General features: G+C 36.4%; 1 protein-coding gene across 9 annotated transcripts in view; it reads left to right on the forward strand.

Moving 5' to 3' along the window:
- Positions 1-27609, forward strand: part of Cnot2 (CCR4-NOT transcription complex subunit 2) — a 91120-nt gene that overhangs the window by 9626 nt on the left and 53885 nt on the right. For 5 of the 9 annotated variants that reach the window (XM_075954575.1, XM_075954585.1, XM_075954582.1 and 2 more), the window contains exon 2: positions 22694-22766. In XM_075954575.1, the coding sequence (XP_075810690.1) occupies positions 22694-22766 (73 nt within the window). Of the gene's footprint in view, positions 1-22623; positions 22767-27609 lie in introns of those variants that run through there. The other 4 variants (XM_075954578.1, XM_075954576.1, XM_075954583.1 and 1 more) reach the window with 1 other exon arrangement.

The following is a 27609-nucleotide window of genomic DNA, read 5'->3' on the forward strand; positions in this document are numbered from 1 at the left end:
CTGAGGAAAGGACTGGAAGTTTGTGCTGTGTTTGTCTCTTTTTGAAAGTACTTGTTACATTGAAGATATTTCTGAAGCAGGTAAGAACTAGCTACAATTCAGAATGTAACTCTGTATCAGGTCCTTAAGTGTAAACACATAGAATACAGTTTTACTTTTAGGGTTTTTACATGTTTGTTTTCCTACTAGGAATTTTGTTTAGATGAAGCTGGATGAAGTAAGATGTGCAGTATTTGAGGAAACATCATTAATTTAGCATTGCTCTCTCAGAGGCACTTTGCACACTGCAGAGCACGCACTAGGCCTGTAAACATGTCTTGTTGGAGGGGAATGGAAGAGCCATGGGGGAAGGCTCTGAATGAGAAGGAAAGTACAACAGTCATGTATGAAAATCCCACAATGAAATTCATCACTTAGTATGCTAATCTAAAAAATACTAATAAAGAACAACAACAGAAGAGTATTAGCACACCGAGAAAGGGGTTCCCTAAATACTGTTTGTATGGATAGCGCTAATAGGTCAGGAGACAATATATACATATCCATTTTAAGTGAAGAAATAAAATTTGGAAAGATTCCACATTTAGAAGACAGGAATCTAGCCTTGGCTCTGTGAGTTTTGTTAACTGTGTGCTGGGGCAGATCAGTTTGTATTAGGAAGCCTCTGTTTGACAGTAGTGTGTTGCCTCCCTGTATTGCTGATGGCTACTGTGAAAGGAAGGGACTTTGGTTAGCTTAAGCATTTTGAAAGTAAGGTGATAACGATGAGTTGTACTGAAAATTTTCTTTAAAGATGTGTGAGTGACGTGCATGTTATTCTGTGATGCTGTTGTATTCATTTGCAGCTTTGCTGTTTATGAACTTTGTCTAAATGTCTGGCTTATGGACTTTGGGAGAGGGGAATTTGAAGGTTATTGGAGAGGCTCAGCTATTTAGTAGTGATCGTCTTAGTAAGCCACTTAACTCTGTTGTGTGTTTTTGCACGCTAAAGTACTGGTACTTTGTATGTAATGTTATTTGACTTAAGCCTTCCTTCATCTTGAGAAGTACACATTCTGAGTATCCTTTGGGTTATTACAATTTTTTGTAACTGTATTTGTGTACCTTATTATTATTTCCACGGATGTTTTCTTGTGCTCGTTTTTTTTTCCCTTTAAAAAAGCTTTCAGTGGTTTGAAAGCATTGTATACAGCACTGTATACATTCCTTGTCTGTAATCCATCTGAATAACTGATACTGAGTTTTAGTCTTCAGTCGAGAATTTCTTTTGGGTACTGAGAGCTTTGGAGTATTAAAAATAAATACCATATAAGGAAAACAGAATAGCACCAAATAGCTTTAGTAGAGAGCGAATCACAGAATCTGCAAAATGATGGCCAAGAGTTGAAAAAAAGGGCAATGAATGCTTTTATGTATTTTGTCCTGATGAAATCTAGTTATTTCACATGCTGGTTAGGGTTTCTGATTTTTCATATTACCTTGTTACAAAAAGAAATATTAAAACTTTAGAAACTGGAATCTCATCAGTTTTTTTTTTGCCTAAAAAGACGGAATTTAAAATAAAAGACATCTGAAAGTTATTTATAAGCTATATTTGTAAAATGTAGAAAGTATACTTTTACCTGTAAATCCTGGTCAAGATGGACCTTTTGATAATTTTGATAGTTTTGCTAATAACCAGGACCTACGGGTGCCTTAGCGTCATGTATTTGTTTATCTGCCCAGTCCAGTCAAAGATTATTGAGTGCATTTTTTGTTTGGGTTTTTTTTTTTTTTTTGGTTTTTCGAGACAAGGTTTCTCTGTGGCTTTGGAGCCTGTCCTGGAACTAGTTCTGTAGACCAGGCTGGTCTCAAACTCACAGAGATCTGCCTGCCTCTGCCTCCCGAGTGCTGGGATTAAAGGCATGCGTTTTTTTAAAGCTGAAAAGACTTTTTGTTTAATTCATGGACATTAACTAGAGAATTAATTTTTTAGATAACTTTTGTCCCACAGTATATTATTAAGGCATTTATCTTTAATTGTATATGCCAGCCTAGGACAAATAATGTCCATGTTAAAATGTCAGGCATTATAGAAAATGTAGTGACTATACTAGTATTTTTGCTTCTCTGGCATCGTTAAATGCTGTTTTAAAAATTATATCTTTCCTCATAAATTTAAGATGATTCAGGAAAAGAATAAATCTCTTAATTTCTAGCTTTCAAGTTAATCATTTGAACTGTTTTTATGTCGATTCAAGAGTTACGTGGTTTACTTTTAAGGATAAATCGGTAAGATAGCTATCGTAAGTTCAGATTTTGTGGGCAAATGTGTGTTATTGCAGCAATGTGAATTGATACTATTATGTATTGTTTATTAAAATTTTTACATGCTATAAATAAACTGAGGTCAATGCTAAAGAAGACACACTGTAAAAGATAATCATGACAAAATTAGGAAAAGAGGAAAATTAAAATCACTCCCATGTGTACAGTGTAGATGAGTGTGCTGTGTAGTGGAATAAGTATTGTTTGTTACCACCAAGTGTGAATGGTTACTACAGTCTTATTTTTCCTGCCTGGTTAAGTAACACAGGGTTATATAGACAATTTGGAGGATTAAGGAATATATTTCAGAAGAAGGGAAACACCTTCCAGAGATAGTCAATGCTGCCCTTTTTTGAAAGATACATTTTCTTTTGAAATGGTGTTAGAAGTTACCAGAAAGGCAAAAATGAAAATGCATCATTTTTGTAGAGAAATTTGGATCTTTGAAACTTAATAAACACAACAAAAACTCTTTAAGATCATGAGCGCTTTCTAATGTTACATAATACTTCGCCCAATCATGAGTCCTTTTTGTGTGGGGTACAGGGTTTAGAGACAGGGTTTCTCGTGTAACTGCCCTGGCTGGCCTGGAGCTCACTCTGTAGACCAGCTTGGCCTCAAACTCACTGTGATCTGCCTGCCTCTGCCTCCCAAGTGCTGGGATTGAAGACTTGCAGAGGCACCATCCACCCAATCATGATTCCTAATGGCCAAAGCAAAACTGACTTGATGCTTTCTTTAATTACCCAACATTTAGTTTCAATTTTCACTTTTATAACTTGTGAAAATTCAGTTTCACTCTTCCTTGGGTATTTGAGCATTTATTTAGAAAGCCTTCCTGTAATGTAATATGTGAACATGAACTGGAGAGTTAGAGTAGCTCCAATTCTTGAGTGTAACTGACTTTAGTCTACTTAATTTTCAAATTCTAAAGATCCTTCCTGTAGAATTCAGAGGAATAATGTATGTGTAACATTTAGAAAACATACCCTGTAGTGTGTTGTGTGAGTGTGTGCATTAAACCTTAAGAGTAGATTATAACTAGCGAATAGTTCTCTTAAATAAATCTCTTTTCCCCTTAGCTCTCACCTGTTCAGTGCATATACCTTCTTATTTGTGCTGGGGTTTGGAAGTGCTTGCTATTTTATATTTTGGAATATTTATATAGACTTGAGCAGTTGAGCCTCTTGTATTGGAAAAACCTAAAATCAAAACATTCTCTAAAATTTGAAAAAAACTTTTTTTTTGAGCATCATGTAAGCATTCAAAAATTTTCAGATTTTAGAGAATTTCAGGTTTTGGATTTCTTTTCATTAGAGATGCCTAACATGCAATTAGTCATTGCCTCTGCATTTTTTGCCTCTCAGTGTACCTCTGCATCATGGGTTTAGGGACCAAATCTGCTTAGCTTAGTGTAGGTGTTTGCACTGCTGGGGTCAAATCAAGGGCTTTCCACATGCTAGCAGGCACTCTGCTGTGGAGCTGTACACCACAGCCCAAATCAGTCTTGTGTGCTAATGTATGTTTGAAACCTCAGAAGGCCCAAAAGGAGCTTGTTGACTGTATGAAAGACGTTTTAACAAAGCTTTTAATATCTTCCTTAAGATTTTTTTCCTCTTACATCAGTTTTGCCAATTTATATCATACTATGTGTGAATTGTCTACTGAATATGGTTGTATAAAATTACTCTAAAATTGTGAATGATAATTTTTAGATTCATATTTTTTAATTTTCTGAAAAATTTTAAAATTTTATGTCTCTTAAGAAAACTGTATTCCTTTTTCTGTTTGTGTTCTTCATTCTCATCGATAAGAATAAAGACAAAGCTATAATACTAGGCTATAGTCCTAGCCCTGGTACCCTGCTGAGCATCATTCAATGGTTCAAGAGAGGGAGCTAAATAATATTTAATATCACACAAAGTATATGTGAAGTTTTATGCAGAAATACTGTTCAAGATTGGTCAAGTGATTTTAACTGGGTAAACTTAACAGGGTCGAAGTTTCAAGAGAACTTTTGAATAATGTGCTGTATCAATTATTAATTCAAAATGTTGGGAAGATACTAGACACTAAAATCAGAACCTGTTTGCTTACTAAGCTTAGAGTGTTTGGAAGGCTTAAAAGTAGTTTGATATCTGGTTGTGTTTGAGATGAGTGGCTTGCTTTGTAACGGTATGTCAGAATAAGTGAGTTTTAATTACTGTTGCGTAGTTTATGCATTTAGTTCATCAATTCATTTGATAAATATGACTAACTCCTTTTAAGTGTCAGGCACTGTTTGAAGAAAATATACCTGTGATAGCATATATTGTAGCAGTTGGTGATCAGGTGATGGAGACAAAGAAGTCAGAGGTGTAAAGGGGGGGACGGGACGTAGAAAGACCAGTCGGTATGTCTCTTCTTAGAGTGAGTGAATGGGTAAACACGCCTGTGTTTGTCCCAGGGAAAGGCCTTTTGGGAAGGGGCAGCAACACAGAACGGATAACCCTGTTACAGGAATATACTAGATGTCTTATTTTAAAAAAATCGCAAGACTGTTACTGAAATGTAGTGGAAAGGAAGGCAGTGCTAAAATAAAATAGTACTGGGAAAAGAAAGGACCAGTGAGGACGGGCTTGTAAACCGTGCTAAGGACCATCTGTTTGTTTTATTGTTGTAGTCTAGGCTAGTATGTTTTGATTACATGCCACAAGCTTGAAACAGGAAATGAAACTTCCAGCTTTGCTCTTTTTTCCAAATTGTTTTGATCAATATATGTCCCTTGAATTTTCATTTGACTCTTAGGATTAACTTGTTTAGTTTTGCCAAGAAGCCAGCAGGAATTTTTAATAATGATTTTGTTTAATTTGTTGATTATTGAGCTATATTACCACTTTTCTTCTGATCTTTGAAGATGGAGTGACTTTGTTTATATAGTTCTTTTAATTTTTTCCATAATTTTTTGCAGCTTTCAATGTATAAATTTTGTTCCTTAAACTTAAGTTCTTTAATCTCTTTGCTTGGGAAACGGAGTTGCTTTCTTAACTTCTTTTTTGGGTGTTTCATTATTACTGCATGGAAATGTGATTCTTTCATATTGATTTATTTATATACCTTGTACTATGTCATTGAACTTCCTCATTTAACCATTTGATAAGATACAGTAAAGATTATTAAAATCCAAACTACTGTGAAACTGCTGTAAAATCATTAATCTAGTGACTGCCTTAGGATTTTCAATAGAGCCGATAATGTGGTCTGCAGCTAGAGGCAATATCACCTCCTCTCCGGACTGAACACTTGCTATTTCATTGTTGCCTAGTGGTTCTGTCTAGTGACAAGAGTAGACAACCTTGTTTTGGTCCTGCTCTTAGAAGGAAATACTGACTATTTCACCATTCATTATGCTTCTGACAGTGCCCTTTTGTAAAACCATAACTTGGAAGACATACATTACGTTTGTTTGTCTGTTTCTGTGGGCACACATGTGCCTTGGGGCCCACATGCCGATTAGAGGACAGTTTACGGGAGTCCATTCTCCCACCATGGAGGTCCTAGGGATCAAATTTTATATGTTGCTGGGTTTCATTTCCTCATTTTGTTAGTTACAGTTGCATTTCTTGTGATGTTTTTGGTGGTCTTAACTTTTTAATACTGACCACTGGGTGGTTATTTGTTTTGGATTAGTTTGTGATTCTTTTTCTTTTAAATATTTGAAAATTTCATCACTCAAGTCTCCTGGTCATGCACCTTTTTTCCCTGTTGAAACTTTTCTATTAATGCAGTCTCTTTACTTGTTATGGGTCTTGTTTCAATTGTTTTATTTCTTCTGTCAGTTTTGATAGCCTGATGTCTTAGGAATTTGTTCTCTAGTTTCATAGTTCGTTACATGAACCTGTTATTTATTTATCCTTCTCTTAATGTAATTATGTTATTATGATCTATCTCTTTATGCCAGTTTCATTTTTCTTTTTCTTAGTTAGCTTAAAGTTTGCTAGTTTTGGTTACTTCCCCCTATATCCAACCTTAAGATTTCTTTGTTTCTCAGTTATTCTATCATTTTTATTTTTCTCTGTTTGGTATAGTTTGTTCTCCCCCCCCCTTCCAGTTTCTTGAGGTAGAAATTTAGGTAGTTAATTAATTGGAAATGGATGCCCCCTCTTTCTCTCACCTTCTTTCCTTCCCTCCTCCTTTCTCCCTCCCTTTGTTTCTTGCCTTTCTTTTTTTCTTCCCCACGTCCATGCTAGTCGAGTTCTGTACCACTGAACTATATATGGCCCTAGCCTTCGGATAGCTTTTTAAAAATGTAGGCCTTTACCACCAAAAAATTCCCTTCAAGTGTCACTTCATTTATATCCTCTAAATTTCGGAATCTTGTGCTTTTTATTCCTTCAGAATGTTCAGTTTTGTTTTCTGCCCTCGTCCTTTTACAAGTTAGTATTTTGAAGGGTGTTGTTTAACTTGCACAGACTTGTGGAATTTTTGCCAATTTCCTGTTGTTATTTTAATTTCATTCCACTACACTTGTGTAGCCTATTTTATAATTTTATTCTTTTTCAATTTAAGACTTAATTATGATCCAGTCTGAAATTGTCCTGAAGAGCGCATGTTTTGCCGTTTGTTGGTTATTTTATAGAAGTTTGTCAGCTCTAGCTGTTTGATGTGATTGTTAGTCTCTTGTTGGCCTGGTAATTTTGTTGCCTAAGTTATTGTATACATTATTTGAAATGGATTATTAAAATTGCCCAGATACTGTTGTTGAGTTGGCTGTTTCTGGTATGGAAACCAATTAGTGTGGTCTTCCTGGAGAAGACTATTTCACTCTGGCGATCTTAGTTGCCGCAGATCTTGGTGCAGGATTGAGACCTCAAGGGCTTTCCTGCCAACCACTTCGGCATGTCTGCTATTGTAGCCCTTGTTCAGTCTCGCTGGTGAAATTTTATGGGTATAGCTTTAACATTGCTGGAAGACACATTCTCCCAGCAAACTCCCTGCTCCTATGGCTCCTATAATCTTTCCTTCCCCATTCTACAATGTTCCTGAAACCTTAGGCAGAGTATTTTTTAGATATATCCATTGGATACATCTGGACTCCACAACTTGTCATTTTGACTGGTTGTAGCTTTCTGTAGTAGTGGTCTCTAGTCTATTACAAAGAAAAGTTTCTTTTCTTTCTTTCTTTCTTTCTTTCTTTCTTTCTTTCTTTCTTTCTTTCTTTCTTTCTTTCTTTCTTTCTTTTTGGTAATAGACTCAAGACTTTCTAGACTAGACAATGAGTTCATGGTCGTCACCCTTGGCAATGACTGAAACACTGAAACATTGCTTCTCTAGAGACAGAGATTGCGTTTAGGAAAATAGACATATGTATATATACATACACATATATGCACAAAGTAGCAATGAAAGAAGAGGCCATGAATTTGAAAGAGCAAAGAGAGATGTATGGGAATGTTTGGAGGGATGAAAATGAAGGGGCAAATGCTGTAATTATAATGTGACAAAAGAAAAGGAAAATTAGGAATCTTTTTCCTTCCAAAACCAAACAAAACTGGGATCAGAAGTCTCCCACTAGGCCTGGCTGAGATCTTTTTAAAATGATGGGCTATTGTTATCGTTCCTAATTTTAAGTCTTTAATGCTTCCCTTAAACAACTGGTTATTTGGAAGTCTGTTAATTCTGATGCTGTGGGCTGCGCTTTACCTCGTGTGTTGTAATCTGTGGAGGGCCGACATTTAGTGCACTGCAGTATTTGCACACACTGATCCTCCTCTTTCTGGTTACAGCTGGTGCAGTGGCTTCTCTGTGCTGTTTTAATGAATTTTTATGTGCTTTGCATTGGGAAGTATTTGATGTCATACTCTGGAGGATGAAGCCTTAAAGGTGTAGATGTAGTTATCCTAAGATGACAATGATTTCTTAACAGTGTGTCTTTCACTTGTAGCTCTCTTAGGTTGTCTTGGTATGGCACTCAGGTATCCATCTTCACTAGTGCTGCTAATGATGCTGTTCCATTTGATAGGCCCAGAGTGTAGATCTTGTCTGTTCCTACTGTCTGATTAAAGATTGGGCCCCCCTTCTTGCCTTTGATGTTCTTAGTTGTCTTCCCCTGTTTTCTTTGGTAAACCAATTGTGTTTTGAGGGGAATTTCTAGAAACTTTAATGTTCTAGAATCTGGGTCAGTATACAGCCTATATATGGCCTCTGTGATAGGAATGGGATGGGTTGAAGGCCGAGAGTGTATAGAGCCAAGCCTCTTTGTATTTATCAAGACCATTGAAAGCTGGTGAAGAGGCAGGTATAAGAAATTTTGTTGTCTCTCCTGGGGAAGTACTATACCCAGGACAAGGGAGAGTGAGCCCTTTCTCCTTGATTTCCCTCTACCCAGAGGAGATCTTTCATGGTCAGCTTAGCTTACAGAGGGAGGGAAGTCAAGGTACATACATACTAAGATTCTTACTGTTGTTATTGAGGCGTAGTGGATTATCTGAAGTATGACTGGTTTTGTTTTTGTTTTGTTTTGCTATACCTTAGAACAGTCCCGAGATAACCATTTTTTTTCCTTTGAAGATTTTTTTCTAGTAATTTTTTTTCATTAATTCAAATTTAAATATAAAGTGAACCTGTTTTCTCAGAATGGCTTCTAGGCATTTTGTTGAATTTTATTTGCAGACATTTTGTTGAATTTTTTGTGTATATAATCCAGAGGAGCATTGGTATTTGAATTTTTCGTCATCATTTAATGCATTTGGTTTTGGTGTAAGAGTGATGAAAATGAAGTATTCCCTCCTGGTTTCTTTTCTAGACTACGTTGTGTGCAACTAACTATATTACACACTGATGATGGCTGTTCTTCATATGCAGTTACCTTATTCTAGCAGATGCACAGCTTCTTGGGTTCATCTAAATTTCCATTTGTGAGAGTTGTCCCTCTATTTCTTATCCTTTTCATGCCTAGGGGCTCAGTAATTATGCGTTTTTCTGCATTCCTGAAAGTGATAGTTATGGTTTATTAGTCTGCTTAAAGTGCATTGTTTTAGTCATTTTTTTTTCTACTTAAAGCTCTAGATTGGTACTTTTTCTTCATAGGGTCTGCCTGCCTGCCTGCCTTCCTTCCTTCTTTCCTTCCTTCCTTCCTTGCACGTCCCCTTCTTTTTTTCCCCCCTTTTACTTGCTTTGGATTCATTTTACCCTCTTAGTAGTTTTGGAAGGTGTAATCTTTGGTGGTTGGCTCCATCTCTTTTAAATATAAACACTTAAAATTATAAATTTCCATTAAATAATAGTTTACCCGTATTTCACAACTTTTGTGCTTTTAATTCTTGATCTGTTTATTCTGTCTTTCGTTGTACTTATCCTTTATGTTCCTACGTATATTTGTTTGTTTGGTCTTTTAGAGATTGCTCTAGGAGTTACAGTATATACATTTTGCTTTTGTAAATTTGTTTACTAAAGCTATAGATTCATCAGAAGATATCTTTCATGCGAATTCAATTCTTCAATATATATCATTTTTTAAAATGACATATATAATAGTGTGGCCAGATTTTCTGGACACCCCACCCCCACCCCCCGGCTTCCTGGTCCTTGTGATCACCACAGAGAGAAGATGGCACATACATACAGAGTGAAGGGGAGCAAACTCCAAAGGGTAGGAGTGGACACTGACCAGAAGGGTCATCGTCCCTTGTACATTTTAGGTAGCCCACATACTGTTTTTCAAGTCTTTAGTACAAACAACTTTCCCCAGGAACTTTGTTCAGCCCACATGATTGTCAGGCCTGTTTGGATTTGTTTTTATCAGAAAGCCTCCAGCAGTAAGTAATCTTAAAAGGTTTTGGTAGATATCTGATGACCTTTAGGGAAGTTCAGAATGTCACTTTTCCTCAGGTCAGAGATGTGACTCGGATTGCAGTCTGAGTAGTCCTGAGAGAGAGAGAGCTCTGCAGTTCAGGCCTTGGTTTTACCAGCTGCTAACCTCTAACTAGCCACTTGACACCCGATAGACCAGTTTGTTTTTAAAGAACCTGTCATCGTGGCTGTTGGTTTAGTTGGGAGGTAGAACACTTGTTATACCTACAGTCTTGATAAAATCCTCAGCACATGCCCCAAAGTAATTTTTAAAATTATAGTGTTCTTTGAATATTGATCTCTCTTGTTTCTGTGGTGATGGGCTTCTCTCTGCTCTGTCTGGTTTCTGTTTGTGTGATGTTATATCTGAGAGGTAGGAGTATTGAAATCAAGTGTAAACGTGGTTGTGTTAGTCCCACTTTCAAGGTTACTATTCTGTCAGCTTGAATCTCTGTTAGTTACATCTAAGTCTGTATGTCTTGGGCTCAGTTGGTGAGGTGCTTAAAGACCTGAATGTGGTTAAAACCACAGTAAGAACAGCCAGGTGTAGTGATGAGGTTTGTTAATACAGTGCTGAGAAGGTAGAGACAGGTGCACCAGCCAGCCTAGCCTGCCTCCAGAGTTCTAGACTACAGACCTAGTCCCTCCTAAAGAGGGAGGTGTATTATCTTTTGTGCTTTCTTTTAGCCAGGTCACATCAAAGATTTAGTCTGAATTTTGAGGCAAAAATCTTTGGTTCTATTATACCTGGCTGCCACTAATTAGCTGTATGTATAGGACTCCCCCAAATTATCATTTCTTTTTTAAATCTTTAAAACAAGATATTTAAATGAAATGTGCTCTGTTTTTTTTTCTCCAGATTTCTTACTCTAATCTAGAGACTTGGTTTCATGAATGGCTCTTGCTTGAAACATGTACACTCTTTCTCAAAGTAATACTTCATGTGTGCAAAATAAATGCTTCTGAAAGTACCAAGTATGTTAGAACATCGGTTTTAAAAATAATGATTGCATATTCAGTTTCATGCTTATTAACACAAAGTATAATGCTACATAGTAATGTTTAGACTGATAATGGTATAAATGATAGTTGAGGCAAATGAAATGAATTAGTGGTGACAAAAATCCCAGGTGCAGACAGATAGAGCTGTGGGCGTGTTACTTGTATTTTCAATTAAGTAAATACTACAATTCAGTTAGTGGGTTAGTAAAATTAAGGTATAATTTTCTTTTATGTCTTTAGTAACATGGTCACTTTGTTGGATTATATTGATTATTTACTCTTAAATGATATGGGGAAATTAGAAGATAGAACAACCATAGTATTCCTGAGGTCAGAGGGACATTGGGGAGCCAACCAGGAAGACAACTGTCAGAATCTTGACAATAGTGGAAAGAGTCTGCTATTTAATACCTTGAACGTTTCATCCTTAAACTGAATTGATTTGGAAAACTTCAAAGGTGTGATTCATAGAAAGTCTAGTCATCCCAAAAGGTCTAGTCCTACATGAGAATGTCAAGGGGAATAGAGATTTGTATTTTAAAAGGGTGTTTTCATGCAGTTGAAGTCAGTAAAGCATTCAGTGTATTTTGTGGTTCATTAATTCAGTAAAGTATTTATGTTGTGTGTCACTGTTTTAGGCACTGAAGATAAGAGTGATAAGCATAATAGACAGCCTCTTTTTGAGGACTTAGATACTAAGGGCTGACAGACAGACAAATGTGAACAAAATTCAGATAGTTGGGTGGTCAATGAAGGCCTTTGTGAAGACAGAAATGTCAGTGTTAAGGTGCTTGGCATTGAAAAACTGAGGTGAAGTCATCGGAAAACAGCAACAAGTGCAATGACACTAAGTTGGAGAAGGTCGGGACAAGGATGGGGCGGCCTCATCCTGCTCCTCTTCCCTCATCCTTCGTCCTTTCTTCTCTTTTTTCTTCCTCCACATGTCATTATCACTTCTACCTGCACTCTTAATCCTCTTTCCTCTCATGCTCATTACATTTCTGGCTTTGGTTCAGTCCGCTGCTTGCCCTGTTCCTTCTTCCCTGCAGTTGCCTGTCTTAAGACTAGCTTCCTAAGTGGCTCCTTAGTACAGACTGACACTTCTGCATACTCTGTTTCCTCCTAGCTCTTGACTCTCAGAATTAGTTTACGTTTTTTCTCCTGCCTTAAACCTCTGACATCTTCTTCTTTTATATCCATGCTTTGAGTTGATGACTTTGCTTTGCATTTAGGTAGACAAACATAATGCCTGGAGATTTGCAGGATAATAATAATAATATCCAATAAATGCCATCTTATTTAAATCTACTCCTACTTAAAAACTTTCTTGCATCAATATACCCTGTGCCTAAGTCCAGTCTCTTAGATATTGCACCCACATTTACTAAAAATCACCTGGAATCTATCCTCTTATCATTTTTTCCCCATGGGTTTTTGTTGCTGTGATAAAACACCGTGACCAGGGGACAAGAGTTCATATGGAGAGGAGGCATGCCAGAAGTAGCCTAGAGCAGGAGGCTCAGAGCTCACTCCCTTCTTGTGAGCACAAAGCAGAGGGTGAACTGGAAATGACAAGGCTTTAAACTCTCTGAGCCTGGCTACAGTGACATACTTCCTCCAATAAGGCCACACCTCTGAAATTACCACAGTACCATCAAATGGGGACCAAGTGGTTACATATATGAGTCTATGGGGGACTCCTTCATTCAGAGTACCACATACACTATATTATGTGTGTGTGTGTGTGTGTGTCTTATAAACTCCACTTTAGATATTCTTGCAGCCATTCTTTATTTTGCTTGCTTTTATGACAGAACTCTTTGTGAAAGATGCCTCTATTTTATCTCCATTTGCTTGTGAAATTATTTTGTAATGCTGTTTTTATTTCTATTGTCCAGCCAAAGCTGTTGCTGTGAAGGACCCTTCCGATGACTTCTGTACTGTTAATAGAGATTAATACTCATGTTATTTATTTTTAACAGTTGCTTTTCTTTGAACTGATCACCCCAGTTGTAAGAGTATCTACTGAGTTCTCCTTAGTTTTCTTCTCATTCACTTGTGCTGTGCAGTGCAGTTTGTTTACACTTAAAGCAGCTCTAAGTCGCAGGGAGGCTGCCGAGGATCCTCTCTCTCCTGTGTTTTCCATTCCCATCCTGTTTACAAGCATGAGGCTCAGAAAGTGTTGATGGTGTTATGTAAGTTCAGTAGGACCTCTTTGTTGTATTGCATTTTATTTGACCATTAGTCAGAGACAGTTTGAGTATCTTGCATTGCTTTGCCTGTAAAACACATAAATCTGGGTGTTGAGCTACCGAATATTTGTGATAGAATTATTTATAGTCAGATTAAAAGAAGGATATCAGGAAAGGTACCAGTACAGAGATACAAAATCTAAAGTTATGAAACATTAAATTATGATGACCAGAGAATAAACTAGTTTAAAGGGAATATTGTTGGTTAGCTTTTGTTTTTCTTTGTCAGTAAAAGAAACTTTCTATTTTATATTAATAATTGACCTTTGAAATCTGAATTATTAAAATATTTAGAAAATATTTGTAGTTATTTTGGCAGTTTTGCCAGTCTAATTGTGATATGCTCCTACTAAAATTCAGGAGTTTCTTTTTGTCTGCTGGTGTTTTTTGTATATACTACTAGTTATCAACTCAGGTTTTGGAAACATTTATCCCTGTAATCAAACTATAAATTAGTGACAGCAAGGAAACTTGGCTTTTCAATACAAGGTTCTTGATATGTATACACCATGTTAGTTGTCCATGGTGAGTTCTGTCAAGTTGACAAAATAAGTCCTTTGGGAGGTGGACCTTAGCACATTTGTGAAACACCATGTGGGTACTGGGAATCAAGCTAGAATCCTCTAGAAGAGGAGCCTGTGCTTTTAACCCCTGAGTCCTCTTTCTAGCCTCATCTGAGCACACCCAGGACAGATTGTCTTAATTATTATGTTAATTGAGGTGGGAGACCAATCCACTGTGGGTGGCAATTTCCTCTAGCGATAATTTTGGGCTGTGTAAGAACAGAAAGCAGCTGGGCTTTAATCCCAGTACGTGGGAGGCAGAGGCTGGCAGGTATCTGTGAGTTCAGGATAGCCTGGGCTGTTACAAAGAGAAACCCTGTCTTGGAAAACCCCAAACAAGAACAACAACAAAACAAACAAAAAGATCAGAGAAAGAACTGAGCAGTAGTAGCATGCATGCCTTACAGTTCACTGTGTTGTGGGTGAATGTGACCAGTTCTCTCAAGCTCCTGCCACTGTGGCTTCCCTGCCAAGATGAACTGCAGCCTCGGCTTGTAAGCAGACTACTTTTTCTCCTTCAGGTTGCGGTTGTCAAGTTCTTACCCGAAGGCAATGAAAGCTGGCCCTAGACTCACTTTGTCAGCAAGCACGGCCTTGCACTCTGTCCTGTCTCATCTTCCTGAGAAGCTTAGAGGCTTGTGTCACTGTGCTTGACATACGACCATTTTTAGAGCCTGTTACTAGCATAGTTCTGTAATTTCACAAACTTTAGGTTTTTAGTTGCCAGTAGCTCTTCATCTGTGGGTGGACTCTATGCGATTTCTCCCATCCATGTTAGCATGTCAAGTCAGCTAGTAGTGTCATAGTTCAGTCTTTAAGCAGCCCTATCTTTGAGATTCCAAGGATGAACCTCTCCTATCATAGCTAGAAGATGCAATCTTGCAGCAGAATTCCTCATCCTCTGGCTCTCTCCTTCTTTCCTTTATGTTTTCCTAGCCATATGTAGGGATTGTGCAGAATCTGTAAATATATCCTTTGCCTCTGGACATCCCACAGCTAGTTGTTTCCAGCATTTGATTAGTTGTAGCTTTCTGTCTTCTTGGGCGGGGGTAACTTGTTTGGTGACAGGTGAGAGCTGCACTTATCTGTGGGTATGAAGCCAAGCATTTAGAATATAGTTACCTATGTTTTATTTGGCTAAATGCATTTACTTTGGCTTTTATTTGGTTTCAGTGAAACTGGTCAGATCTTTTAGTTGGTTCTAATTAATAGCCAATCCAGAATATACTTTGACTGAATTAAACAAGCAAACAACAATAACAAAACCAACCTTAGCTAACTGGTTCAACTATTTAACCTCATTAAATGCAACCTTTAACTTTTGAGTGTATAGTGATGATTAAATTACAGATATTTTAGCTACTACCTCCAAATTTCCAATTATTTGAAATATTACTAAGCACTGTAGTTGGAGAAAAAGTAGTATTGGGAAAATCATCTATCAGTGTCTACTTTTCTTAGTCACTTCAACAGTTTTGTGAATTAAGGCCAGTGAAGAAAAATTTATTTGTTTAACTTTGCATTTTTGCTTTTCCAGCGTATATTATTGGCATAACTAAGTGTCTTTTTCAGTTTTGCATCTATGTTCATAATTTTCTTTGGGCTTTATGTGGTTTGAGAATCAGGGTGATTGTGGCCTTGTAAAATGAATTGGGCAATGTTGCTTTTGTTTTCATTTTGTGGAATAATTTGAGAAGTATTGGTATTAAAAATTCTTAGAAAGTCTGGTTGAATTCTGTGCCAAAAGCTATCTAGCCCTTGGATGTTTTTGATTGAGAGACTTATAATGTCTGCTTCTCTTTGACTAGAAGCTGTAGGTATGTTTACATCGCTTAGCTGACTTTGATCTAACTTTGGTAAGGGGCATTGAGATAGTTATCCATTTACTTTCTGATTTGGTTATCCATTTATTTTCTGATAGTTATTCATTTATTTTCTGATTAAAGTATGGTCTTATAATTATTTGGCTTTTTTCAAAGGTTTATTTACTTATTATATATGCAGTGTTCTACCTGCATGTTTGTCTGCAGGCCAGAAGAGGGCACCAGGTCTCATTACAGATGGTTGTGAACCACCATGTGGTTGCTGGAAATTGAACTCAGGACATCTGGAAGAGCAGCTAGTGCTCTTAACCTCTGAGCCATCTCTCCAGCCCTGGTGTCTGTTGTTAAGTCCCCTTTTTCATTTCTAGTTTTGTTAATTTGGATATACTCTCCACCTTTTATTTAATTTGGGTAAGGGTTTTTCTCAAAGAACTTAATTGATTATATATATATATATATATGTTGATTTTATCCCTGAGTTTGTTAAGTTACTAGTATGAGAGTTCTCCAGTTTTTTCTTTTCTTTCTTTCTCCCTCCCTCCCTCCCTTTTTCTTTCCTTTCTTCTTCCTTTTTTTCTTCCTTCCATCTTAGTGTGCTGTGTAAACTTGCCTCTAAGAACTGCCATTATAGTGTCTCATAAGCTTGGGTATGTTGTGTATTCATTTTCATTCAATTCTAGAAAGACTTTAGTTCCTTGACCAATAGTTTATTCAGTAGTGGCTTGTTTAGTGTCCATGGGTTTGTAAGCTTCCTGTTGTTGATTTAGTTGGTGTTGGTCAGGTAGGATGCAGGGTGTTATTTCAGTTTTCCTGTGTCTGTTGAGACTTGTGTGGTAAATTTTGGAGAAAGTTCCATGAGGTGCTGAGAAGAAAGTGTAATTTTGTGTGAATGTTCTGAAAATATTTGTTAGATTCATTTGGTTTATAATGTTAGTTAACTTCAAGCATTTCTGTTTAGTTTTTGTCTGGATGACCTGTTTATTAGTGAGAGTGGGATATTGAGATATCCTGCTATTGGTGTGTAAGGATCCATATGTGACACAGGCTGTAGTAATGTTTCTTGTATGAACTTGTTGTCCTTGTTTGGTGCAGAGATGTTAAGATTTACAATGTCCTCTTGGCAGATTTTTCATTTGATGAGTATGTAGTGTTCTACCCTGTGCCTTTTGATTAGCTTTGGTTTGAAGTCAATTTTGTCAGATAGTAAAGCTTGCTTCTTAGATCTATTTGCTTGGAATATTTTTTCCCAACCTTTTACCCAGGGCGATGTCTGTCGTTGATGACAGTGTGTTTCTTGAATGCAGTAGAGGAATGACTGAAACATGTTTACACGTCTGTTCTGTTAGTCTGTGCCCCCCCCCCCCCGTTTGAGGGAGAATTGATGTTGAGAGATACCAATAAGCAGTAATTGTTGGTTCCTGTTTGTTGTTGTTGAAGTAGTGGTGTGTTCATGAGTGTGTATTTTCTCTCTTGATTTTGATTTGTCTGGGATTGTTTATTCCCTGGTTTTTGGGGCGAGGGTGGTTAAGATCCTTAGTGTGTAATTTTCCTTCTAGCACTGTTTGTAGTGCTGGATTTGTAAGCCATCCAAGAAAAAGGGACGGAAATTGTAACCATAAAGAAATTTGTTTGTGCTGACAAACCTTGTTTGATGATCACCCTGACTGCTTCCGGAATCCTAGGAAGTTGGTAAAGTATAGCTTCCTCCTATCTTTGAGAACCACGTGATATCATTTCCTGAGATGATCAGTTTATGAAGGTTCTTCTGTAACTGTCTAATCCCCTGGTGGATCCAAGGTGAATAGTGAGGGGGAGGAGGACACTTTGGAGGAGGCAGTAGCCCTCACTGGAGCCAGTCTTCAAGTGTGTCTCTTGCTGTGGCCTTTGTTCTACCTTTTGACAAAGTCGGCTTTACTTCCCACTCCTCATCAGTCCTGCTGGACTTTGAAACTGAGTTTCTGTCAGGTATTTGTACTGCTGCCAGGCAAACCTTGCATTAACATGTATATTTGAAAGTTTAGAATATACGTAAGGATACCTGCTTTAACATCTTTACCTAGTAATTCCACCATTTATCCACTTGCTGAATTTTCTTTCATTTGCTCTATTTCAACTTACTATGAGTTCTAGTGTTCCTGCTTTTGGTAAGTGTCACATACTTACTGTTGGATTCTTTTTTGCGTGTTGGTAGGGTTGGTTTATGTTCTGTGGTTGGGATTGTTTGGGGGTGCAGTTCTGCTACTTAGAAATGAAGCTAATCTTTTCTGAGCTTGGTTTGGGGCTTTCTTACAGTTCTCCACAGTCTTTTTCTAAAGCTCCTTTTATTTGTTAGCTGGGGCTTTCTTTTATTACCTTCTCTGCTCTGGTTGCCTGATCATGAGCTTTTTGCTATTTTTTTTTTTTTTAGAAAGAACTGAAAGGCTTTTATTGAAGTTCTTCTAAATAATTTTCCATTCACTCCAGTTCTGTATTCATTTTCCAGATATCTGAAGTGTCATAATTTAAATTGTAAGTCTAATAACATTTTGTAGAAAGGAACTTCATGTGTTCATTCTGACCCCAGCCACTATTGGTTCATGGTCAACAATGGAAAAATTCCATTTTGTCATTTCAAGGATAGACATTTAATGATCCTCATCTGCAATGGTCCCTACGCTGTCCAAATGTGTAATGTTTCCTCTGGCACTCAAGATAATCTGTTCACAGCACCATCTTGTAAAACCTGAAAACATGTTAACTCTTTCCAACATCAGTGGCACAAAATACCATTAACATTCCAAAAGAGAAAAATAAAGACACAGTAAGGGAAGACTGAACCAAGGCAAGACTGAAGCAGAGCAAGACAATCATCAAATCCTATAGCTCTCTTGTCTGATATATGGGCTTCAGTTTCAAATGACTTAAATGGCCCTATGCTTGCAAGTTCTCATGCATTTTTCTCTTTGGTAACTTCCCGTCACTGTAAGCAGCTAGGTCTCCATGGACGTTGTGTCGTAACTTTGGTATCTTAACTTCTTTGGGTTCAAAATGGAACCCACTGTGCTGTGAAATCACATTTTTAAATGTGTTATATTTATTTATGCTGTGGAACATTTGTTTTAATGATGCAAAGAATTGCTGCATTGGTTTAGCTCTGTGAAGCTGTGATAGTTTGCCTATCTAGAATATAGAATAACTGGTTGGTCTAAAACATATTTGAATGACCTGTCACGTGACAAGAAAGGACAGGCAGGGCTCCCGGGAAAAGAGAATCAATGGGAGGGAAAATCTGGGAGGAAAAAAGAAATAAGAGGCAACAGAAGGAGAAAACAACAGGAGCCCTTAATCCAGCTACACAGCAAGCCATGGAGTAAGAAATAAAGAGAGGAATACAGAATAAAGATAAAGGCCAGGAGCAAACTGTAGAGAGAACAATTAAGTTAAAAACAACCTGTCTTGTAACAAGCCAAAGTCACCTGATCATGAGCTTTGAAGATTGCTTCCACTACTCCTAAGTTTTCAGAATACTTTTCTGCAGACATTTTCATATTCAGATACAAATCATTACTCAGCTTAAACCTTAATAGGAATTCTCTGTTTAGTTCCTTGGAGTTCTTCATTTCTGTATCCTTCTGTCTGTTTGCTCTGCCAATCCTCATTACCTTGTTTCTTTCCTCTTTCTGACTGGGAACTTGTTTGGACTGTTAAGAACCTTGAACTCTGACTGGCTTCCACTCTGCCATCCTGGCATTCTCAGAGCCCTTCCTATAACGGTCTGGGAGCACTCACTTCATTTGTTCTTTCTGAATATCCTGAAATGACTGGTGCTTATATATCAGAACTGCTGTTTCATACAGTTTGCTTGGATAAATAAACCTAGTTTCTCTCTTTTTTTTCCTTTCATGGAAGATAGCTCTTCTTAATAGAAAATTTCATTGTATTTTGGCAAATAACATAGTTTTGTAACTTAACTATTTGTAGGATTTTGTGGGAAAACTATGTATAAACGTGGGGAAAATGACTTGCTTGTTCCTGGGTGCTTGTTTTCTTCTTTCCACAGACAACCTTAGATACATTATGTAATGTCCCCCTTCATTTATTGAACCTCATTTCGTTCTTATGTGAATTATCACCGCATTGCATTATTCTTTGTTTTATTTAATATAACAAGGTGAAGGTAGTGGTGACAGATGCTTATTTTTCATACTTGGCTCAGAAGCACATAAAAAATACCTTTAATTTTTTTCTCCTTTTGTTTATTAAGAGATAATGCTCCTTTAATAGAAGAATATTAGTTCCTATTCCTGGTTAGAATCTTGAAATAAATATAGAAGAAAGCAAAAAGTAAATAAAATTTCCCTTCATATTAAAATCTGTCATGATGAAATGTTAATTTTTATTATTAAATTATTAGCTCATAAAATTTTACTCCTAATTGTCATTTTTTGTGTAATTAGTATGTGCTGTTAAAATTGTGTGGCATTAAGGTATTAAATGTTACCTTGTTATTTTTAGATGTAAATATATCTCTTGATAAAATTTATGTAATATGAAAGTGTACTAACTGGAATTTTACACAATATATTCAAAGAGGAAAACACTCTTATTCTATAACATAGTCACTTAAACTTTAGACTGTTGTCCACTGAATTCAGTTAGCATGAATACATAAAGGTAGATCCTATCAAAGAACTTTATTAATACTATTATACCCTAATATTAAAACAAGATTGCCATTTAGGAGCTATATGATTAATTTATCAATTTATTTGTTTATTTTTGTGGCCGCCAAGCCAAATATGTGTCATATTATTGTTATGGGACATCTGATGGCTTGGTAGTTTCTCCTTTAAAATACCCCAATTCCTGACTCAGGCATATAGCACCATGGTAGAGTGTTTACCCAGCATTTGCAAGGCTCTGTTGTTCAATCTCAAGCGTGATATAAATTAAATGATAAATGCAAAAAGTTTAAATGAATGATAACATTTATAGCAGTAACTATATAATGAGTTTTAAAAACTACTTATTTTTGAGAGGCGTACTTTATTCTAAAAGCATATACAAAGTTTCTAGTGAACATTTACACTTTTGCATAGAGTTGGGCATCTTGAAGTATTTCAGTCCAGCATATCCTGTGTATGATGGTCAAAACTGAGTAAAACCGTAGCTTCTGCAATCTCATGATTTTTTTTTTATGTAGGCAATAGGAGCTAGTAGATTGATTTTATCAGTTCTTTGTAGAACATTGTTCAATAATGTTAGTTTTTCATTTAAAAATTATCCTCTTAACAAATTGTGTTTTAGAAGTTAATGGATACATATTTAAAACTTTGTATTTGCCCTTTTTAATAATACTAATTTGGGTTTTGTTGTTTTTAAATTGTGGGGCTTGCGAAATGGATCATTGGTTACAAATGCATACTGCTCTTTCAGAGGACTTGGGTTTGGTTCTTAGCACCCACATCACATGGCTCAGAACTGGCTGTAACTCCTGCTCCAGAGTACCCAACACCCTCCTCTGGTCTCTTGAGCACTGTTCCCATGAACACAAATCTATACGCAGACATATGTCTATGCATATCTATAATTTAAAACTATATAAAAATGCAAAGACTGTATGTGTGGTCTAGTGTATGTGTATAATACAATTGGTGTGTGGATGTGGAAGGTGCCCTTCCTCAGTTGGAGTTGCTCTCTCACTGAACCTGAAGCACTTTGATTAGGATATGCTGGTTGGCAGGCCAGTGAGCTTCAGGGATCTGCCTGTCTGCCCCTCCTCCACCCCAGACTGGTACAGGGTTCTCCGGATGGAAACAGTCCTGATGCTGGCAAGGCAGACGCTTTGTCCACGGAGCTATCTCCCTAGTCCTCACCTTATTTAGGGATTATAGATTAGCTGTTTTTATTATCTCTTCCTACTGTACATTTCATATGATAGTAAATATAAGTTGCTTTAAATTTGAATGCAAAATTACAATGGATAGTAACATTATTAGTTCAGTAGCTATATATACTACTTTCTAAGTAGTATATGAGTAAATGTTTTATATAACTAAAGCTACTTGTCCTGAAAATGTATCATATGCATATCTTTGCATCTTTGAACTTTGAATTTCATTATATTTTTAAAATAATATTTGTGGTAATTCTTACCTCAGTTTCAATTTCTTTTTTAAATCTGACATGCAGAGTGTATACCCAGGTTAAGAGCTGAGCATCATTAACTCCTCTCCCGTGCCAAAGAGTGAATTCTGTTGCAGTGTGTATGGAATAGGGGGGCTGAAAGGCAGGCATTTGTTCTTCATCACTGGAGTTGATATTGATAGAACATTGGAGTGGAGTTTTAACCTAACAGTTGTCTTAAAAAATATGATGTGTTTACATCTTACAATATGAAAATAAGCTTTGTGGGTGATATGAGTTAATGTATTAATATTTTACATTTCTAACATTGAAGTATAGGCATTGGGGTGGGAGCATCTAGTTAAATAACAGAATCTGAAGTAACTGACTATTCGTAGAATAACCAGAGATCATTTAGTACCTAAAAAAAATGTTAGGGGTTAATGGTTTTGTTCTTTTTCTTTTCCATCAACTTGTTTTCACTTTTAAGTTTTTTTCCTTGTGTGTAATGTCTGAGGACTGACATAATGGTGGGGGTAGGTGTGAGCGGAAATTTTGATATTATACAGTCTCTAGTGCTCAGTCGCCTCCTTTAAATACTCAAGAGCAAAGGTGGGCTAGATGGAAGACAGCTACTTTTGGTTCTCTTTGCATTTTGTATGTTAAGTTGAATATTTTTGTTAATGTTATATGTATTTACATGTTAGTAATTTTGATGGCTTTTGGATAATTCCACTCTAGAGGGAGAACTGGTGGGCGGTCCTTCCTGTGACACGACCCTTGAGTGACAGTTCTATTTGATTGCCTCCAGTACTGTGAGGAAAGGACACGACTCTATGGTGAGGACTGATGGACATACATTATCTGAGAAAAGAAACTACCAGGTAAGACTTTTTTCTTTTTTCCTTCCTCTTTCTGTATTTGTCATATGACTATATTGAACTGTGTTCATATAATATTTAACTGGAACTAGCTGATTACAATGGATACACCTCCTGCAAAATTTGTTGTAAGTTTGAAAATTATATAATAAAATTGACGGTTGAAATAACTGAACATTTTCCAAAGTAAAGCATGTTTATAATGTATATTTAGTACCAGAACAAGTTTTCTGACCTAAATGCCAAAATTTAGTACTATTTGATATATAATATATGATTTTATGGCTGAATTCAAAGACAGTAGTTGATAAAGTATTATTTTTATGTATGATTCTGAAAGAATGAAATGTAAGCCTGGGGTTATATTTTGTATACTATGTGTTAGTGAAACGTAGACAGCATTGGAAAAGTTATAGAAGAAATACAAATGAAATCTAGGAATGTATGATGACCCAGATCCTGTTTTATTTGTCACTAACTTGCTGTTCTTACAACATCAGATTCTTGTTTCCTTACTGATTTAACACTTCCATCCTTCCTATAATTATGTCGGGATGCTCAAAAGAGAATGGACTTGTAATATTGCTGTTCTTCCTGTGCTTTCAAAGAAGGCGAATTTTAAAGATAGTGTTATTGAACTGGTTTGTTTTTTAAAGAATAGTGTTTTAAGTTTTAAATGGAAACTTGTTTTATTTCATCCGATAGTGAATTCAGCATGAAATATGAAGTAATGTTAAATACTGAGTAAAGTTCATGTAGAGTGAGCTGTTGGGTGTCCTGTACAGATAGTATCCAGCCCTCTGTTCCGTCTCACTCCAGGAGTCAGTGTGATAAATGGGCTTTGGACAGCCACTCATTCTCGCACTAATCATGTTTCTGAGAAACTAATTCTTTGTTTCCCTGCTTTGAGGCAGGTGAACACTGGAGAAGATTGAAAGTGAGTTTTTATTGTATATGTCAGCCAAGAGCCTTTGATTAAAAGCCTTGGCTTCTGATTTGGAGCACTACCTCCAGTAAAAGAACGCTTCTGTATCTAACCTAGAGCTTTCACCTAACTTGAGATCAAGACTGTGGCCCGATTGTTATTATGTTAATAAGCAGAGTGAGCTGAGACTGCTCTGAGTCAGGGCTCCCATAGTCTCCTTTTCTGATTTGTCCTCCTAGACCCGACTGGCCTTTGCTAATTATTTGTACTTGTATGTAGCTAGTTCGTCCTGCCTTGAAATCACCTTCAACAGTGTGGAAGATTTTGATTGGTCACACTTCTTGGGCTTTTCATCTTTTGTTAGGTTTTGTTAAATTATGTGAAGAATGGTGTGATTCTTCGTTATGTAGCATTGAGGTACTTACTTCCTTTTTGCGAAGTATTAATACAGAAATTTTGTTTGATTTTATACCTTATAGCTAATTTGTGTCATGGAACCATATTCATATAAAATTCCAGAATTTATACTTAGAAAAGGAATAAAGCAGTTATATTTTGCACATGAAAAGCATTCCTTATTTCTTCCTATACTATTCTAAAAGTACTTTATTCCACATAATTTGCAAATAATACAAGTTTTAAAGCTTGCCTAAAAAATGTATTCTTAGGCTTTTGCCAGCTGGATATATTTTCCTGTTTGCCTTTTATTGCTATACAGTGTTGTCCAGTGTACATTGAAACAACTTTAGAAATAGCTGTTTAAGTCTGATTTGTAAAATTCTTTTGTTTTGAAGCCTCCCTGGAAAGAACCTATGCATGGGAGCATGGTTTTGTATCTAGCATCAGGATGGATTTATTAAGATCGTATTGGGCAATCACAAAACATTGAGTCACCAAAGTAAACATTGTTTTTAGTTGCTCTTAGGAGTTTGTATAGTCTACAGTGAAACCACATTGGAATTTATACATCTTTACTTTATAGAAATTTTGTGGTTTTCATTGTTAAAGTAGACTTTTTGTGTTTGTATAACTTTTCATTTGTTTGAGAGCTTTTGGTTTTGGAATTTGATTCTTTAAGCGTCCTGATAATAGCCCAGTATTTGAGATTAACAAGATTATTTCTCTAATTCTCATTTCCATATAGTCCTTATAATGACTTTCAGATACATGTGAGTTAAAGTACTGATTTTTGTGGTAGTATCTACTTTGTATGTTTGGTCAATAAGCCCAGTTAGATATTTAAATATAGAAGATGAAGTTTGTTGCATAAATAAATTAGTTAGGAAAGCAATTTATTTAAATGGTACATAATTCATTGATTTTAGAAGAGTTATTGAGCTTTCATAAGAAAATGAACATTATGTCGGTTTTTAAAATCTTTTTTTGTACTATTTTACCTTCTGTAGTTTACACTAATCTCCCCATCGCTATGAGCATGCATAAGGAAACCATCTTAGTTACCGCTCTGGCTCATCAGTGGCTTTCTCTCCTAGGCAAGCTCTAAACATGGCATCTAGTTGACTTCCTCATTCTGATCCTCCACATGATTTTTATTCCCTCAGTGCCCCTTGTCTAATTACCTTTGCTGGGTTTGTCTGTTTAGTAATTAAAATCTGCTTTAACTCATCCTGTGCCCAGGTTTTAATTATTTGCATCTCTCATGGATTGGGAGCCCTTATTCATGACTCAGTAATTTGATTTTCATTTTTCTAGAAGCTTTCCTGTAATGGGCTCATGTCCTATAATTTTTTTTTTTTTTACTATGCTCTCAGATCTTATGTACTTGTAGATTAGCACAGAACAGCCATCTGGTTTCCTTAAGTTACCTGTGTATGTTCACTGTTCAGTTCTGTAGAAAGTAGAAACAAATGGCTGCGTAAACTCATTTAAATTAAATGATATTAACGTTTGAGTTTACCAGCCATGCAAGCCACATTTTACATACTAAAAATAAACATCTGCTGGTGGCTACTGTAGTGAAGTTTGCATATTAGATGGTTTTTGTCATTGTATAAAATTGCAAGACAGTGCTTCTGTATGTAATAAGCTTTTGAAAACTGGAACCGTATGTGTTTATTTTGGTGCTGCCGGTCCCTCAGCTTGGCACCTGTTATAGATGTTCAGCATGTTGCTTGAGTAAAGTCACAGTGAAAAAACTAAAAGGAAGAAATGGGGAAATATGCTAGATATCAGCTAGTGGTTTTTACTCGGAATAGAACCTTCTTTCATTTATCTTTTAGCAATAAAAATAATTTGTTCCACATAAGATTGTTGAAGGAACGCACAGAAGTCCAGTGTGAAAGTTCACCTTCATAACTTTCTCCTTAGTGCTGTGCTGTGTGGTCTTCGTTAGTGAGTAAAAGTGCAAATGTGAGGGTGTTGTTGTTGTTGTTAACAGGTGTGTATTTCCAGTTTGCTCGTAATACTTACGGAGATATTGCCATATCTCATTTTTTTGCTTTTTATGTTTCATAAGTAATCATTAATTTGAGTTTGATTTTCATTCTTTTTTATACATATTTTTATTATGTATGTAGTTTTCATACGTTTTGACATTATGCCTTAAATTCCATTGTTTTGTATAGGAAAAATCAACTTTCAGCCTACCTAAACCCCAGACACTTTCCCAGTGTACAAATTAACCTAATTACTAAATCCATAAATGGTTAGATAGGTGTATTTCTACTTGGTAAGTTTTAGGTATTGCTATATACAGATTAAGATTTTGTGCTCCAACTAACTAAGTATAACTAAGCCATGGAAAGAATTTCTAGACAGGGTCTCTCTGTGTAGCCTTATAGCCCTAGCTGTCCTGGAACTTGCCCTTTAGACTAGCTGTCCTCAAACTCATAGAGGTCCTCCTGCCTCTGCCTCCCAAGTGCTGGGGATTAAAGGTGTGTGCCACCAAGCCTGGTGGAATTAACCCTTTTCATTTTTATAATTCAGCATTTAAAATTAATTGATGATGTCTTAGAGTCTTAATTGTGCCAGTTAGCTTGTACGGGGTACCTTCTAATGTGTTACTACTAATGTCTGTGCATCTTCAAATATATAAAATACGAAAGAAAAGAAATATAGAGAACACTTGGTAGAATAAAATATGTGGGAATTGTTTTTAAATGAGTACTTAATAGTTGAAACTTGTCAGTAGACCTAGTGGGTAGAGTAATGATGGAGGTAGGCTTTAGTCTTTGTTACTATTTGGTCTACAGTAAAGGTAAGCAGCAGTAAGCAGATGAAAACATTAATTAAAAAATAAAAAGACTAAATCTAGTGAACTGGGTCATAGTTTTCTTTTTGCTCTTGAAAATTTTGACAACAAAGGGCCCTAACTATTGTCCCTAGCAGAGATGCAAAGCAAAAGAGTGGGCTAAAATTCAAAATGATGACTTTCTATATTTGGTTCTTTTGCATATTACAGCTGCTAGCAGAAGTGGTGTAGAGTAATAGTAATGGTAGTGTGATATTGCAGTGCGCGCCACAGTCACAGTTTCAGTGGTGTAGAACAATAGTAATGGCCGTGTGATATTGCAGTGCGTGCCACAGTCACAGTTTCAGCAGCTGAAGTCACTTGGAGTTTATAACCTAAAATTTTAAAAGTAAAGTTTGGTATTTTATTTGACCTTCTGTCTCTTTTTTTCCATGTTTCTGTGGCCAACTAATATCAGGTTAAATGAGCTCCCAAGTTCCTCAGTGATTGGCTCACTGTTAGATTATGTAGCCTTCCTTTGTGTTACATGCAAACATTTTTCTCCTGAAGTCGTAAAATGACATCAAGGTTTGTTTTCTTTAATTATTCTTAATTATGTTTGTTTCTGTGTTCTGTTTCATGTGTGCACATATACAAAACCACGTGGTGGAGGTCAGAGGAGGACTTGTTGGAGCTGGCTTTTGAACTCAGGCCTTGTAGCAAGTATCTAC

This window comes from Microtus pennsylvanicus, chromosome 20 (assembly GCF_037038515.1).
Source record: "Microtus pennsylvanicus isolate mMicPen1 chromosome 20, mMicPen1.hap1, whole genome shotgun sequence".
Lineage (NCBI taxonomy): Eukaryota > Metazoa > Chordata > Mammalia > Rodentia > Cricetidae > Microtus > Microtus pennsylvanicus.